Source organism: Protopterus annectens, chromosome 1.part2 (assembly GCF_019279795.1).
Source record: "Protopterus annectens isolate FY-2018-M chromosome 1.part2, PAN1.0, whole genome shotgun sequence".
Classification (NCBI taxonomy): domain Eukaryota; kingdom Metazoa; phylum Chordata; order Ceratodontiformes; family Protopteridae; genus Protopterus; species Protopterus annectens.
In genome coordinates this window covers 551,022,501-551,037,853 of record NC_056727.1, presented here as the reverse complement: position 1 = coordinate 551,037,853, position 15,353 = coordinate 551,022,501, and the positions used below count along the sequence as shown (strand labels likewise).

Sequence of the window (15,353 nt, the reverse complement as noted above, 5' to 3'; positions counted from 1 at the left end):
ACTGGCGCCGGACCAAAACTTTGGAACTCTGGTCGACTGCGGGACCGCCTGATGGCTGGATAACCCAAGTGTGATGACTGCAGCAGTGTGAACACTCGAACATCTACATTTATGGTAGGTACAATACTGTACTCTTTTGACCTTGGAAGTGAAAGGAACTACAGTAGATTTAAATTTGTATAATTTTACTGTAGTTGAATTTTATTTCAATGTCTGGTACCTGCTCTGTATTTTGAGCTGTTCAGTGACTTGATTTATTTGATAATGGTTTGTGACTTAAATATTCAAAGTGGTTTGAGGGTAATGTGTAATTTTCTTAATTTTGTTTAGGGTTCAAGGAACAAATCTATGATGTGTACAGATATCTACCTCCTGCCACACAGGTAGTTTTGATCAGTGCTACATTACCACATGAAATCTTGGAAATGACCAACAAATTCATGACTGACCCAATCCGGATCCTGGTCAAACGGTGAGACCATTAGTTAGTTTCTAACTAGAATTAAAAATTGTTTCTTTAGAATGACTAACATACTGATAAATAGCTAATACCATTTATTTGAAAATATTCCAGTGGTATACTGAAATGTGATTTGAGAATGGCAAGTACTTTTGAGAATTATCAGTAAAGGGCATAAGTCAACAACAGACAGAGTCTTCCTAGATGCCTCATGCATCATTTTCATACTCCCAATGTCTAGGCTTTGTATTTCATTGCATTATTTTCTCTATCTTCAGTTCCCACTCTGATTTGTGACTTTTTTTTTAAATAGTCCTTGTCCTCCACCCAGCGTTAACACTGTGTAATGTGTATTATCTGCTTTTTTTTTTTACTCGCATGGCTGAATTTTACTGAAACTTATGTCAGTATGCTGAAGTGCTTTTTATTTATTTATTATGAACTTATTTGAAATTGATCTCCTAGAATTAAGCTTGGTATTAGGCCTTTAAACAAGGGGGAAAGAATTATGCACTCACTAGAAGTGCACAGACAATTCAGATACTTTCTGGACCGTACTAAATCCTTCAGGAAAACAGACCAACTCCTTGTCAGCTTTGCCCCAGGGGCAGATGGGATGCCCTTTTCCAAACAAACCTTTTCCAAATGGATCTCACACTGTATCCATTTCTGCTACACTTCTCTTGGGACCCCCCCCAAGTCCATTCAAACCTGTTCCACTAGGGCAGCCTACACTTCCATAGCATTCCTTGGAGAAGTTCCCACCAGGGACATCTTGGCACCTGCCACCTGGACTTCTGTCCATACATTGCCAAACTTTACCACCTACCTCTGTTCACTAAAGGTAGGGCAGGGTTTGCCTCTGCAGTTCTGCAGGACATGCTGACCCATTCCTCGGTCTGTTACTAATCTTAACATCCCCTCCTCAGCTTTGGGAATCCTCCCCCAGGTGATGACTGCAGCAGTGAAACACGAAGAACATGGTACACTTGTGTACACTTACCATAAATGTAGATGTTCGCGTGTATTCAGTGTTCCAGTCCTGGTTTCCCACCCTTCTTTCTCCTTGTATCTTCTTTCTTTAGGGAGGCATAAGTTTCTAACTGTGGCTTTTAGCCACCAGAACCACTTTACCATATTTACTTGGTCCTCTGACTGGTTAGGTCAAGAAAAACTGATGTAATGGTGTCGGCTGCCTTCCTTCATAGCACTGACGATCTGATGTCCGACAGCAAGCAACAGCAGCCGGCACAGAAAAACGTTGACTCTGGTATTTGGGCTGGCTGAGGGCTACCACAGCAGGAATAAACCCACAGTTGATGACTGCAACAGTGAATACATTCTAATATCTACATTTATGGTAAGTGTACACAACTGTACTTTTACACAACTGTTCTATATTTCTTTAAATTGTTGGTGCCATTAAAGTTTTGGGTATATAGTCTAGATGTTCTTCTTGTTTCACTGTTGCAGTCATCACATTTGGGTTATCTGCCTGCAGGTAGCCCTCAGTCGGCCTGAATACCGCAGTCTTCGGATTTCTGCATCAGATGCTGTCACTTCTTCAATGATGTCAGGTAGTCAGAGGTATAAAACATGCAGCCAATGCCATTACATCAGTCTTTCTTGCTGTGTGGTGCCCGTAGCAGAAGCAGTTAGCAAGTGCCGGTCAGCCAACTCCTGAAACTGTCATTTTCAAGTTTCAGACCTAAACTCTTCAAAAAGATAAGTACCCCGTTAGGGATCCTTTTTTCTTGCTCTAACCGATGTCTGAAAAAATTAACAATTGTCTTGCCTGTGGAAAGCAAATACCTCATAGAGATTTTCATTCTTACTGCATCACCTGTTTAGGCCTAGACCACGACGTCCCTCGCTGTCGGTTTTGTGCCTTGTTCAACGCCCAAACTATTCATCGTCTGGCTATTTTTGTAGCTAAATACTTTTGATGTTCTTCGTGTTTCACTGTTGCAGTCCTCACATATGGGTTATCCGGCTCCCGGTAGCCCTCAGTCAGCCTGAATACCAGAGTCCTTGATATATGACATCAGCTGCCACCGGTTGTAAAACTGACGTCAGTACGCCAGGCATATAAAGGGAGGCAGTAGACGCCATTTCCTCCGTCTTTCTTGCCACGGAGCCCGAAGCAGATGCAAATGTTCTTCGTGTTTCACTGTTGCAGTCATTACATTTGGGTAATCTGCTGGCAGGTTGCCCTCAGTCGGCCTGAATTCCAAAGTCTTGGGTCCTGCGTCGGTTGCTGTCTTCTCTTCCATGATGTCAGGTAGTCGGGTATAAAACATGCAGCCAACGCCATTTTCTTTAGTCTTTCTTGCCGCGAGGTGCCCAAAGCAGAAGCAATTCGCAAGTGCCGGTCAGCCAATTACTGAAATATTCGAGTTTGTGTTTCAGAACCAAAGTCTTTACTAAAGCTAAGTACCCCGGTTCTGGAAACTTTTTTTCTTGCTTTTTACCGATGTCAGAAAAAGTTAATAATTGTATTAGTTGTGGGAAGCAAATACCTCATAAGGATTTCCATCTATACGGTATTCCTTGCTTAGGCCCTGATCACAACGTGCCTGGCTGTCGGTTTTATGCTAGATTTAACCAATGCACTATTAAGCGTTGGTATATTTTTGCATCTAAGTATTTTGGAAACAGATTTAACTACCCAGAAATGTCGTCGGATAGCAACCCAACTACCGGAGTACATAAAAAACACAAAGAAAAGGACAGAGAAAGGCAGTCGAGATCCAAAACCAACGATGAAGCTTCTCCTAAGCCAGTCGCTGGTTCACTGGTACTCAGTGAGGCGCTTTTGCAGCCCCTGATACCCGCTACCTTCGAGTCGCAGGCCTCTACTGACACCCATGTGGAGTCCGGCATGCCTCAAGATACTCAAGGTATTTGACCAATGGGTGCATCTCCCTCGGATGGGTCTGGAGCCGCTGAGCAGGCACCGGCTTCTGAGGGTGTATTCAGACCAACATTTCTATATCAAACAGACGAAAGCTGTAAAACCTAAGGCAAAGACACCTTCTAAAACTAAAAAAAACGACGCCTGAGCCACGTGCACAGGCCTCTATGCCTAAAAAACAGATGATCAAATTGGCTGAAGACCTTATTACCTTGATCAGGGGTACCCATCCCCCTCTAGATAAGAGGCCTAGGCAAGACACCGACTATGAATCTTCAGCTCAGGTTTCTATTTCTTCTGATTTCTCTTCTAATCAGTAATTAGCCTTTCCTCTCTATGAGGATTCTGATGCTGAGGAGTCTATTCCATCTGCATCTCCTCCTGAGGATTATTCATTTGGAGAAACCTTGCATACTTTGAGGGAGCATTTTCACTGGGAGAGTCAAGACTTCTCAGAATCAAGAAAGAGGCTCAGGGATTTCCTCCTTCTCCCTCAGCACAAGCCTTTAGCCATTCCCCCTGTTTTAAACATTGTGGATGATGTGTTTTCAGAGTCAAGCCTGACCCCTGACTCCTTACCTCTGGCTCCCAGTAAGCCTGACAGGTGTTTACAGGGTCCCTGACTCTCATCATTTTTTATTTAGAAACCCTGCTGCTGATCCTGAAACAATTTCACAGGGTCCAAAGGGAGTTGAGGCCTAAACAGCAAAAAACCCTACCCCCTCCGACAGAGATTCCAGGGCACTGGACAGATGTGGAAAAAAGGGTTATACATCTTCAACCTTGGCAATCAGGGCCTTAAACTGTCAATTTCATATGCTTAAGTACCAACAACATGTTATGGGATTGCTGAAACAGAAAATAAGGAATTGCAGGAATTATTGCATGCAGCTGAACAAGTTGGAAAGCATACTTTGCAATGTGGTTTTGATTCTTTAGAGGCCTCCTGCAGGCTACAGTTACTGGATCTGTGATTAGGAGGCATGCCTGGTTAAATGAACAAAATATGCCTGATCATGTTAAAGCTAAATTGCTAGATGCACCTTTACAGCATGATTCTCTGTTTGGTATTAAGGCATCTATGCAAACTGTTAAGGATTTCTTACAAGTGCAGCCACCTAGATTCAGTAGACACAGGCCTACAAAAAATTGGTCCTTTCCTGTGTCAGACAGAGCTCAAAGGGGCAAATCCAGACGCCCTAAGGGTTCCAGGTACCAGGCTCAAGACTCATACAGGTCAAAGCGATGGGGTGCATCCACCTCCAAATGTGGAGAAGATAGTGCGCAAACCTACAGAAAGCAATCCCAATGACTTCCCTCTGCCTACACCAAGCATTTATCTTTTGGCAGGACCCATAGGGAGAAAATTAGCACTTTTTGCTCAAAATTGGCAGTTATTAACCCAGGACAAGTGGGTACTAAACATCGTGTCACAGGGATACAGATTCCATTTCCACACACTGCCAATGACAAATGGTTGGCCAGATCTGCCAAAAAAACAATGGGCAGAGGCACAGAAACAGGTTACGTCCCTCATGGATATGGGGGCCATTCAGACAGTACCAGAACAGGAAAAAGGACAAGGTTTTTACTCAAGACTGTTCTTGGTACCCAGAAAGGACAAGACCTGATGGCCAGTACTGGATTTATCGATTTTGAACACATACTTGGACATTCCAAAATTCAGAGTGCTCACTTTGCAACAGCTTCTGCCCATGCTGGGCAGGAATGCTTAGCTGGTGACTTTAGACCTAAAAGAGGCATACCTGCATGTCCCAATAAGACAAGTCGTGCTGAAGATACCTCAGATTCAAGGCTGGCTTATTGCATTACCAATTCTCTGCACTGCTCTTTGGCTTATCTACTGCGCCCAGGGTTTTTACAAAGTGCCTGGCACCAGTAATTGCATTTTGCAGACAAAGAAGTATTCAAATATATCCTTACTTTGACGACTGTCTCATTCAAGCAGAGAACAAGGACACTCTTCTACGACACCTGACATTTGTGAAAAGGCTTCTAACATGCTTAGGGTACACAATAAACGAAAATAAATCACAACTGGTACCCTCTCAAAAGATAACATTCCTGGGTGCAAGCTTGAATACAACTGCCCAGATGGCTTACCTCATGCCAGACAAACAAAGGCAATTGACTACTTACTTCAAACTGATTGCAACAAAAACCCAATCTTCTGCAAGACAAATTCTGCAGGCACTGGGCTTCATGGCATCCGGCATCCTACTAATTCCATATGCAAGACTGCATATGAAAAAACTTCAGTGGTACCTAAAAAGTTTATGGAGTCAACATTCGCACATTCTGAAAACAATGATGTCCTTCCATGATGGATTCAGGTAGCTGTGGCTGTCCCACCTTCAGCAGACAGAAATGAGAATATCCTACTTCCAGATTTAGAAGTTATGTACTCACCATAGCGTTCCATAACGCTCGAGTAGGTGTATTGTCTGCAACTCATGCTCCTCTCCCCCCTCCCCTTTCCTTTCCTGCATATTACTTATTACCCTTTCCTTTGGGTATTTAGTAGCTGGCAAACTCGATCTGAGGTGAGGGTAGGGAGGAGCAGAGCAGATTATGGGTGAGGGAGAGGAGAGCTGAGCTAGCTGGAAAACTATGCGGTTCGGATCCGATGCGGATCCGGATACCCAACAGGTTGCAGACAAAAAAAAAACACCTACTCAGATGGAACGTTATGGTGAGTACATAACTTCTAATTCCTCTCATCCCCTGCCTGCAATAGGAGTTTCTATGGTGGGTAAAGGCCTGTCACCAAAACATGGGATGTCCCTTCACTCTACCCCCTGCCAGCCAAACCTTAACAGACTCATCAGATTATGCCTGGGGGGGCTCACATGGCAGGAAGATGCATTTAGGGCATATGGGCACCAAATCAAATGCATCTACATATCAAAAAGAAAGAGATGCTAGCTGTTCAAAATGCCCTAACAGCCTTCAAGGACTTGCTTCATCCAGGACAACTACTGATAAAGATGGACAACACCACAGTCATGTAGTATATAAACAAGCAAGGGGGCACACACTTCTTTGCAGATTAGCCATGGCACTGTGGAACATAGCTTTGACCTAGCCAATAAATCTTCAAGCACAATTCCTGCCAGGAAAACAAAACACTCTGGCAGACGATTTAAGCAGAAACCTTATGGATCCTCACGAGTGGAAACTAAATCCACAAGTCTTCAGCATGATAGCAGAGAAATGGGGGATCCCAGACATAGACCTATTTGCCTCTCCTCAAAATTATCAACTGAAAGGATTCTGCACAAGGACTTATCACAGACAAGCATGGAAAGTGGACACTCTGTCCTTCAGTTGGAAAAATCTGTCAGTTTATGCCTTTCCTTCCTATGCCTCTTCTACCCAAGGTCCTCCTAAAAGTCAGACAAGAGAAGCCAAAGATGATATTAATTGCCCCGGACTGGCCCCGCCAATACTGGTACCCATTCCTAAGGAACTTGTCTCAATACCCAGCTTGGACCTTGCCTCAAAAACCACAACTACTATCCCAGCAAAACAATCAGATGCTGCACAATAAACAAAATACTCTGAACCTGGCAGCATGGCTAATCCTGTAATCATACAGATGACACCTCTCAGTAAAGCTGTGATGGATGTCATTTTGGAAGACAGAAGGCCTAGAAAATCTTATGCTTACAAATGGAAGAGATTCTGTGCTTGGAATCGAGCACAAGGAACTGATACAGCAGAACCGCATATCCCCCAGATATTGCAATACTTAACTGAGATGTTGGACAAAGGTTTATCTTTCTCATCAATCAAAATTCATGCCTCTGCCATTTTGGCTCATTACAATATAGAGCCACCAATCTTTTCTCATCCTTTACTAAAGCAGTATCTTAGAGGAGCCAAAAATGTAATGCCTCCTAGAAGATCACCATTACCTGCATGGGACCTTAATTATGTGTTGGAAAAGTTCACCCTGCCTCCATTTGAACCCTGCCTCCATTTGAACCAGCTGCTACCGCTGATATAAAGTTCTTATCATGGAAGACAGCTCTGCTGTTAGCAATTACTTCAGCAAGAAGAGTTTCAGAGCTACAGGCCCTCATGGCTGTAGAGCCTTTTATCATATTTTACGCAGACAGGGTGTCTCTGAGGACAAATCCTACTTTTATGCCTAAGGTTGTTTCCAGTGTGGCTCTTAACCAAACAATTAACCTGCCAACTTTTTATCCAAATCCGCAGAACAAAGGGGAGAGAATTCTGCATTCCTTGGACGTACACAGGCAGCTAAGATTCTGTTTGAGCAGGACTAAAGCTCTAAGAAAAAACGAGCAATTACTAGTGTCATATGCTGCAGGATCAGACGGAAAGGCTATTTCAAAGCAGAAAATTTCAAAGTGGATAAGCCATTGCATCCGTTTCTGTTACTTACACCATGGCAAACCTGTACCCAAGGGCATTAGGTCTCACTCCGCCAGGGCTGCAGCTACGTCAGCAGCCTTTCTCAGAGGAGTACCAACCAAGTGCATTCTAGAGGCTGCTACTTGGAGTTCTGTTCACACCTTTACAAAGCATTACCATTTGCCTCTCTACAGGGCAGGCTTTGCCACTGCAGTGCTGCAGGGCCTTATAGCCTCACCTAATGCTGTTTAGCTCCAGCCTCCCAACCATAGCTTTGGGATTCTACCCAAATGTAATGACTGCAACAGTGAAACACAAAGAACTTAGTACAGTTGTGTACACTTACCATAAATATAGATGTTCGAGTGTATTCCCTGTTGCAGTCCAGGTTACCCTCCCACCATCCCCCTGTCATTCTTCAGTTTATCTTTCCTTCTCTAGCTTCTACAACCTATGTGGTGTATTTCCTTGTAGATGAAGGTAAAGTTTATATTGATGCACGTATATATACATATAAATATTTAGAATATTGCTACCTTTTTGGCAGCACCTGACATTGGGGGTAAGAAAAACTAAAGAAAATGGCGTCGGCTGCATGTTTTATACCCCTGACGACCTGACGTCATGGAAGAGGAGACTGCAACCGACGCAGGACCCAAGACTTTAATCAGGCCGACTGAGGGCAACCTGCCAGCAGATTACCCAAATGTAATGACTGCAACAGTGAATACACTCTATCATCTACATTTATTGTAAGTATACACAACTGTACTTTCTCTGCACTTCCCTTTGGCTTCTCTACTGCTCCCAGGGTATTTACAAAGTGCCTAGCTCCAGCCATTGCATTCTGCAGGCAAAGAAATATTCAGATTTACCCATACTTGGACGATTGCCTGATTCAGGCAAAGAGTCAGGGCTTGCTATTACAACACTTGGCATTTGTAAAGAGACTTCTAACTTCACTGGGGTACACCATCAATGAGAAAAAAAACACACCTATTACCCTGCCAACAGATTGTATTCCTGGGAGCAAGCTTGAACACAGCTTCCCAGATGGCATTCCTTACTCCAGAGAAAAAGGTTTATTTGACAACCTACTTCAAACTTCTGGCCATAAAAACCCAGCTATCTGCAAGGAAAACTCTGCTAGCCTTGGGGTTCATGGCCTCTTGCATTCTGTTAATTCCATTTGCAAGACTGCATATGAGGAAACTTTAGTGGTATCTAAGAAGTCTATAGTGTCAACATTCTCAGGACCTGGAAACAATGATTCCTATCATTCCTTTTCTAAGGGCAGAGTTCCTTTGGTGGGCAGAGGCCTGCTACCACAACAAGGGACTCCCTTTCACTCTACCCCCTGCCACACAAACCCTAACAGACACATCAGACTATGCATGGGGGGCTCACATGGCAGGACAGTGCATTCAGGGCAAATGGAACCCAAAGCAAATGAACATGCATATCAATCAAAAAGAAATCATGTTCATCGTGTTACACTGCTGCAGTCATTACACTTGGGTTATCCTGCTGTCAGGCGGTTCCCCAGTCGACCTGAGTTCCAAAGTCTTGGTCTGGCGTCTGTTGCTGTTGCCGCCTCCCTGACGTCAGTGCGACAGGGGTATACAAGATGCAGCCGACGCCATTTTCTTCAGTCTTTCTTGCGCGGTGCCCGAAGCAAAAGTAGTTCGCAAGTGCCGGTTGGCCGTCTCCTGAGATTCTCATTCCGAATCCAGAACCAAAGTTTTCTACAAAGCTAAGTACCCCGTTGGGGAAACATTTTCTTGCCTCAGACCGATGTCAGTAAAAGTTAATAATTGTATTTTTTGTGGAAAGCAAATACCTCTTAAGGATTTCCATTCCTATTGTATCCCATGCCTAGGCCCAGACCACAACGTCACTGGTTGTCTGTTTTGTGCTAGATTTAACAAGCGCACTATTAAACGTCGGTTTGATTTTGCCCGACATTATTTTGTTAGAAAATTCAATTATACCATACCGTCGGAACTTCCGACGACCAGAATACACAAAAAGCGCAAAGACAAGGATAGGCATCCGAGGCCCAAAACGGACTATGAAACCTCTTCTAGGCCAGTCGCCAGTTCTCTGGTTTTCAGCGAGGCACCTTCGCAGCCCCTGACCGCTTCTGTAGAACCACAGGCCGCCTCTGACTCCCATGTGGAGATGGCTGGGCCTTCGGATGCACAAGTTATTCAGCCTACCGAGACTAACCTTTCAGAGGGATCCGGAGTAGCTGAGCAACCCACAGCTTCAGTGGGTGTCTTCAGACCTACTCAGTTAAGCATTAAACCCTCAGCTAAGTCTAAGCCACCTTTAAAATCAAAGAAACAAATACATTATTCTCCAGGACAGGCTTCCATGCTTGAGAAACAAATGCTCAAAATGGCCGAAGACCTAATCACTCTGATCAGGGGGACCCATCCCCCTCCTGATAAAAGGCCTAGACAGGATGCAGACTATGACTTATCCGATCAGCTGTCCATATCGTCTGATTCATCCTCAGACCTAGGATACTCTTTACACCCTTCTAAGGATTCTGATGCTGAGGAATCAATTCCATCAGCCTCACTGCCCGAGGACTACTCCTTTGGGGAAACCCTACATACCATGAGGGAGCATTTCCACTGGGAAGGCCAGGATTACTCAGAATCCAAGAAAAGGCTCAGAGACTTCCTTTTATTACCTCAACACAGACCCCTTGCTATTCCGCCAGTGTTAGATATTGTGGATGATGTGTATACTGAATACAGCTTAAATCCTGATTCCTTACCTCCAGCCCCTGTTAAACCTGACAGATACTACAGAGTCCCTGACTCACATAGATTTCTGTATAAAAGCCCTGTCGCTGACCATGAAACTATTTCTCAGGGACCCAAAGGAGTTAAGGCCTCATCAGCCAAGAATCCAGTTCCCTCTGACAGAGATTCCAGAGCATTAGACAGATGGGTAAAGAAAGTATATACGTCTGCAACTTTAGCAATGAGAGCCTTAAATTGCCAGTTTCACATGCTAAAATATCATCAATTTCTACTGTCTCAGTTAAAACAAAAAATGCTTCCAGAATCAGATCCTCCTAATTTTAAAGAAATGCAGGATTTATTGCATGCAGCTGAACAAGTGGGAAAGCATACTTTACAAAGTGGTTTTGATTCTCTAGAGGCCTCCTGCAGAGCAGCAGTTACAGGCTCTATCAATAGAAGACATGCTTGGTTAAAAGAACATACGTTACAAGATCATGTTAAAGCAAAATTATTGGATGCACCTTTGCAGCAGGATGTGTTATTTGAAGTTAAGGCAGAAGAGGTATTAAAGAAAATGGAGGATAAGGCAAAATCTATGCAAACGGTGAAGGATTTCTTACAGATTCAGCCTCCTAGATTTAGCAAAAACTGGCCAACTAAGAATTGGTCCTTTCCAATTACAGACAGACCTCAAAGGGGAAGATACAGATGTCCAAGAGGTAGAGGTCAGACACAAGGTCCTTACAGGCCTCGACAATGGGGTGCATCAGGCCAGAAAGAAGGGTAAGACAGGCCCCAACCATATAAAAAGCAGCTCCAATGACTTCCCACTACAGCTGCCAAACAAATCCCTCTTGGCAGCCCCCTTGGGAGGAAAACTGACTCTCTTCTACCACAATTGGCAAATGATCAAAGACAAATGGGTTCTCAACATTGTACTTCAAGGTTACAGAGGTTCCACTTTCACACTCTGCAAAGGTTAAAAGGAATGCTGAATCTGCATCCAAATCAGTGGGCAGAGGCTCAAAAACAAATTACAGCACTCATGGATATGAGAGCTATTCAAAAGGTACCATCACAGGAGCAAGGACAAGGATTTTATTCAAGACTCTTTCTGGTACCAAGAAAGGACAAAGCCTGGAGGCTCATTCTGGATCTTTCATCTCTAAACACTTACCTGGTTGTTCCGAAATTCAAAACGTTGACACTACAGCAGCTTCTTCCCATGCTGGGCAAGAAAGCTTGGCTCCTGACTTTGGACCTCAAGGAGGCGTACCTGCATGTCCCGATCAGACAAAACTGCAGAAGATACCTCGGATTCATAGCTGGTTCAATGCACTGACAATTCTCTGCACTGCCCTTTGGCTTATCTACTGCGCCCAGGGTCTTCACAAAGTGCCTGGCACCAGTAATTGCATTTTGCAGATAGAAGTGAATTCAAATTTATCCGTACCTGGACGATTGCCTGATTTCAAGCAGAGAGCAAGGACATTCTTCTAAAGCATCTGGCGTTTGTAAAAAAGTTATTGAGTTGCCTGGGGTACACAGTAAACGAAAAGAAATCAAAACTAGTGCCCTCACAAGAGATTATATTCCTGGGTGCCAGCTTGAACACAACGGCCCAGCTGGCTTATCTCACGCCAGACAAGCAAGGACAACTGACTCAATACTTTCAATTGATGGCAACAAAGACCCAACTCTCTGCAAGAAAAATTCTGCAGGCCTTGGGTTACATGGCATCCTGCATACTACTAATTCCATATGCCAGACTGCATATGAGTAAACTACAATGGTACCTAAAGAATGTATGGTCTCAACACTGTCAGTTTGGAAACAGTTATACCACTAATCCCTTGCCTTCAACAGGAGTTTCAATGGTGGGCTCAAGCTTGTCACCTCAACAAGGGACAGCCTTTTACACAACCCACAGCCAGGTAAACACTGACAACAAATGCATTGGATTACACCTGGGGAGCACACATGGCAGGCAAATGTATTAAGGGCACGTGGCCCGCAGAATAAAGGCATCTTCACATCAATCAAAAAGAGATGCTAGCTGTACAAAATGCCCTTATAGCTTTCAAGGACCTGCTGCATCCAGGACAACTACTGCTAAAGACAGACAACACCACAGTTATGTGGTACATAAGCAAGGGGGCACTCACTCCTACCCCCTATGCAGACAAGCCATGACCTTGTGGAACACAGCTATAACCCTTCAAGTTCATCTGTAAGCACAATTCCTGCCAGGAGAGAGAAACACACTGGCAGACGACTTAAGCAGAAACATCATGGATCCCCACGAATGGGAATTGAATCCACAAATATTCAGAATGACGACACAGAAATGGTGGAGCCCGGACATAGATCTGTTTGCATCCCCAATAAACTGCCAGCTACAAAAGTTCCATCCACAAGCATGGAAAGTGGATGCCCTCTCATTCCGCTGGGAGAACCTACGAGTATATGCTTTCCCACCACTACCTCTCCTGCCAAAGGTACTCATAAAAGCCAGGCAAGAAGAGCCAAAGATGATCCTGATTGCACCAGACTGGCCACACCTGCACTGGTACCCAATCTTCAGGAGCTTAGCACAAGAACCACCCTGGATTTTGCCTCAAATCCCACATCTGCTGACTCAGCACAGCAATCAAATACTACACAGCCAGCTAAAGACTTTAAACCTAGCTGCATGGAAGATTCCTTAGTCAAGCAAGCAATGCCTCTCTCCAAAGCTGTCATGGATGTCATTCTGGAGGCCAGAAGGCCTAACACCAGGAAAGCCTATTCAGATAAATGGAAGAGATTCTGTGCCTGGAACCAAGCTCACAGCCTTGACCCTCTTGTCCCAAACATTCCTCAGATACTACAATACTTAACTGAGATGCTAGACAAAGGCCTCTTCTTCTCATCCATCAAGATCCACGCCTCTGCCATCTCTGCTCATTACAACACGGATCCACCAATTTTCTCCAATCCTGTGTTAAAACAGTACCTCAGAGGGGCTAAAAACATAAGACTGCCCCGTAGAGCACCTACTCCTACTTGATACCTAAACTTTGTTTTGGAAAAACTAACTTTACCTTCTTTTGAGCCAACTAACACAGCAGAATTAAAGTATATCTCTTGGAAAACTGCTCTGCTCCTGGCAATTACATCAGCACGACGAGTTTCAGAATTACAGGCATTAATGGCAGTGGAGCCTTTCCTCATTTTCCACCAGGACAGGGTGTCTTTAAGAACTAACCCTACATTTATGCCAAAGGTGGTATCCAGTGTGGCTCTAAACCAAACTATTAACTTGCCAACTTTTTATCTTAAACCACAGAATAAAGGGGAGAGACTACTGCACTCTTTGGACATTCACAAGCAGATGTCCTTCAAGGATGCATCTGCAGTCATCACATATGGGTTGTCCTGCCTCAGGCAGCCCTTTGGTCGGCTGGATTCCAAAGTCTGGGTCTGGCCTCGGCTGATGTCGCACTTTCCCCGACGTCAGAGCGTCTGGGGTATAAAAGCATCAGCCGACGCCATTTTCCTCAGTCTTTCTTGCCGCGTGGTGCCTGAAGCAGAAGCAGTTCGCAAGTGCCGGTCGGCCAGCTCCTGTGATTCAGCACCGAAGACTTTGAAAAAGCTAAGTACCCCATTGGGGACTCTCTTGCCTCAGCCGATGTCAGATAAAGTTAATAATTGTTTAACTTGTGGGGAAATACCTCATAAGGATTTCCACTCTTACTGCCTCCCCTGCCTAGGCCCAGACCACGACGTCTCGGCCTGTTCTGCCTATGCTTCCTTCAACCGACGAACTCTTAGACGTCGGTCGGAGTTTGCAGAGGAATTCTTTGGGGCTAGTTTTGCTTACAAGATGCTGTCGGAGACTCCGACTTATCATTTAGTTAAACGGAAGGACAAGGACCGACACACGCGGGCCGCGGTTTCGGCTGAAACCACGGTCAGGCCTACCGTGAGTGTCTTGGTCTTTGCTGAAACAGAGTCCTTGGTACTTCCGATTACCGAAACCGCACAACCGACTACCTCTGCCCCGGAGGCCCCGGCCGAGTCGGTTATTGAATTACCTACTGAAACTGGTGTCCAGGAACCTTCCGACACCATTCCTTTAGACAAGTCTACTCCTGCACGTGGTGCAGCCAGACCTCCTGCATCCATGTCCATTAAGGCTTTCTCTAGGGCTAAAGCTGCTAAACTTTCTAAAGCTTTGCCTCCCAAGGTAACCTCTCAGAGACCCTCTACTGGCTCAGATTCTTAGCTTAGCAGAGGATCTTATCTCCTTAATTAGAGGTTCTCAACCTCATCCGGACAGGGGCTCTCAACCACCTCCAGACAAAAGGCCCAGGGTTGAGCCCTCTGACCCCCACTCCTCAGATGAGTCCACTGATGGGTCTACTCTGTCAGACCACCAGGAGGAGGCTTATTCGGCCTACGAGGATTCTGATGCTGAAGAATCTATTCCCTCGGCCTCCCCTCCTGAAGAGTTTTCCTTTGGAGAGGCATTGCACTCTGAGAGAACATTTTCAATGGCAGGGTCAGGAATTCTCTGATTCTAGAAAGAGATTAAGGACCTTTTTACATTTACCTCAGCGTAGGCCTTTAGCTATACCTCCTGTTTTAAATGTCATTGATGATGTGTACTCTGATGCTAGTACAGCCCCTGACTCTCTCCCTCCGGCTCCTGCCAAACCTGATAGGTACTACAGGGTCCCGGACTCACATCTACACCTGTACAAGGCCCACTCTGCTGATCCAGAAACTATTTCCCAGGGCCCAAAAGGGGTTGCAGCTGCCACTGCTAGAAATCCTC

At 44.8% G+C, this 15,353-nt stretch overlaps 1 protein-coding gene across 1 annotated transcript in view; it reads left to right on the top strand.

Moving 5' to 3' along the window:
• Nucleotides 1–15,353, top strand: part of EIF4A3 (eukaryotic translation initiation factor 4A3) — a 635,526-nt gene that overhangs the window by 281,756 nt on the left and 338,417 nt on the right. The window contains exon 7 of the mRNA XM_044060170.1: nt 331–472. Within this exon, the coding sequence (XP_043916105.1) occupies nt 331–472 (142 nt within the window). The remainder of the gene's footprint in view (nt 1–330; nt 473–15,353) is intronic.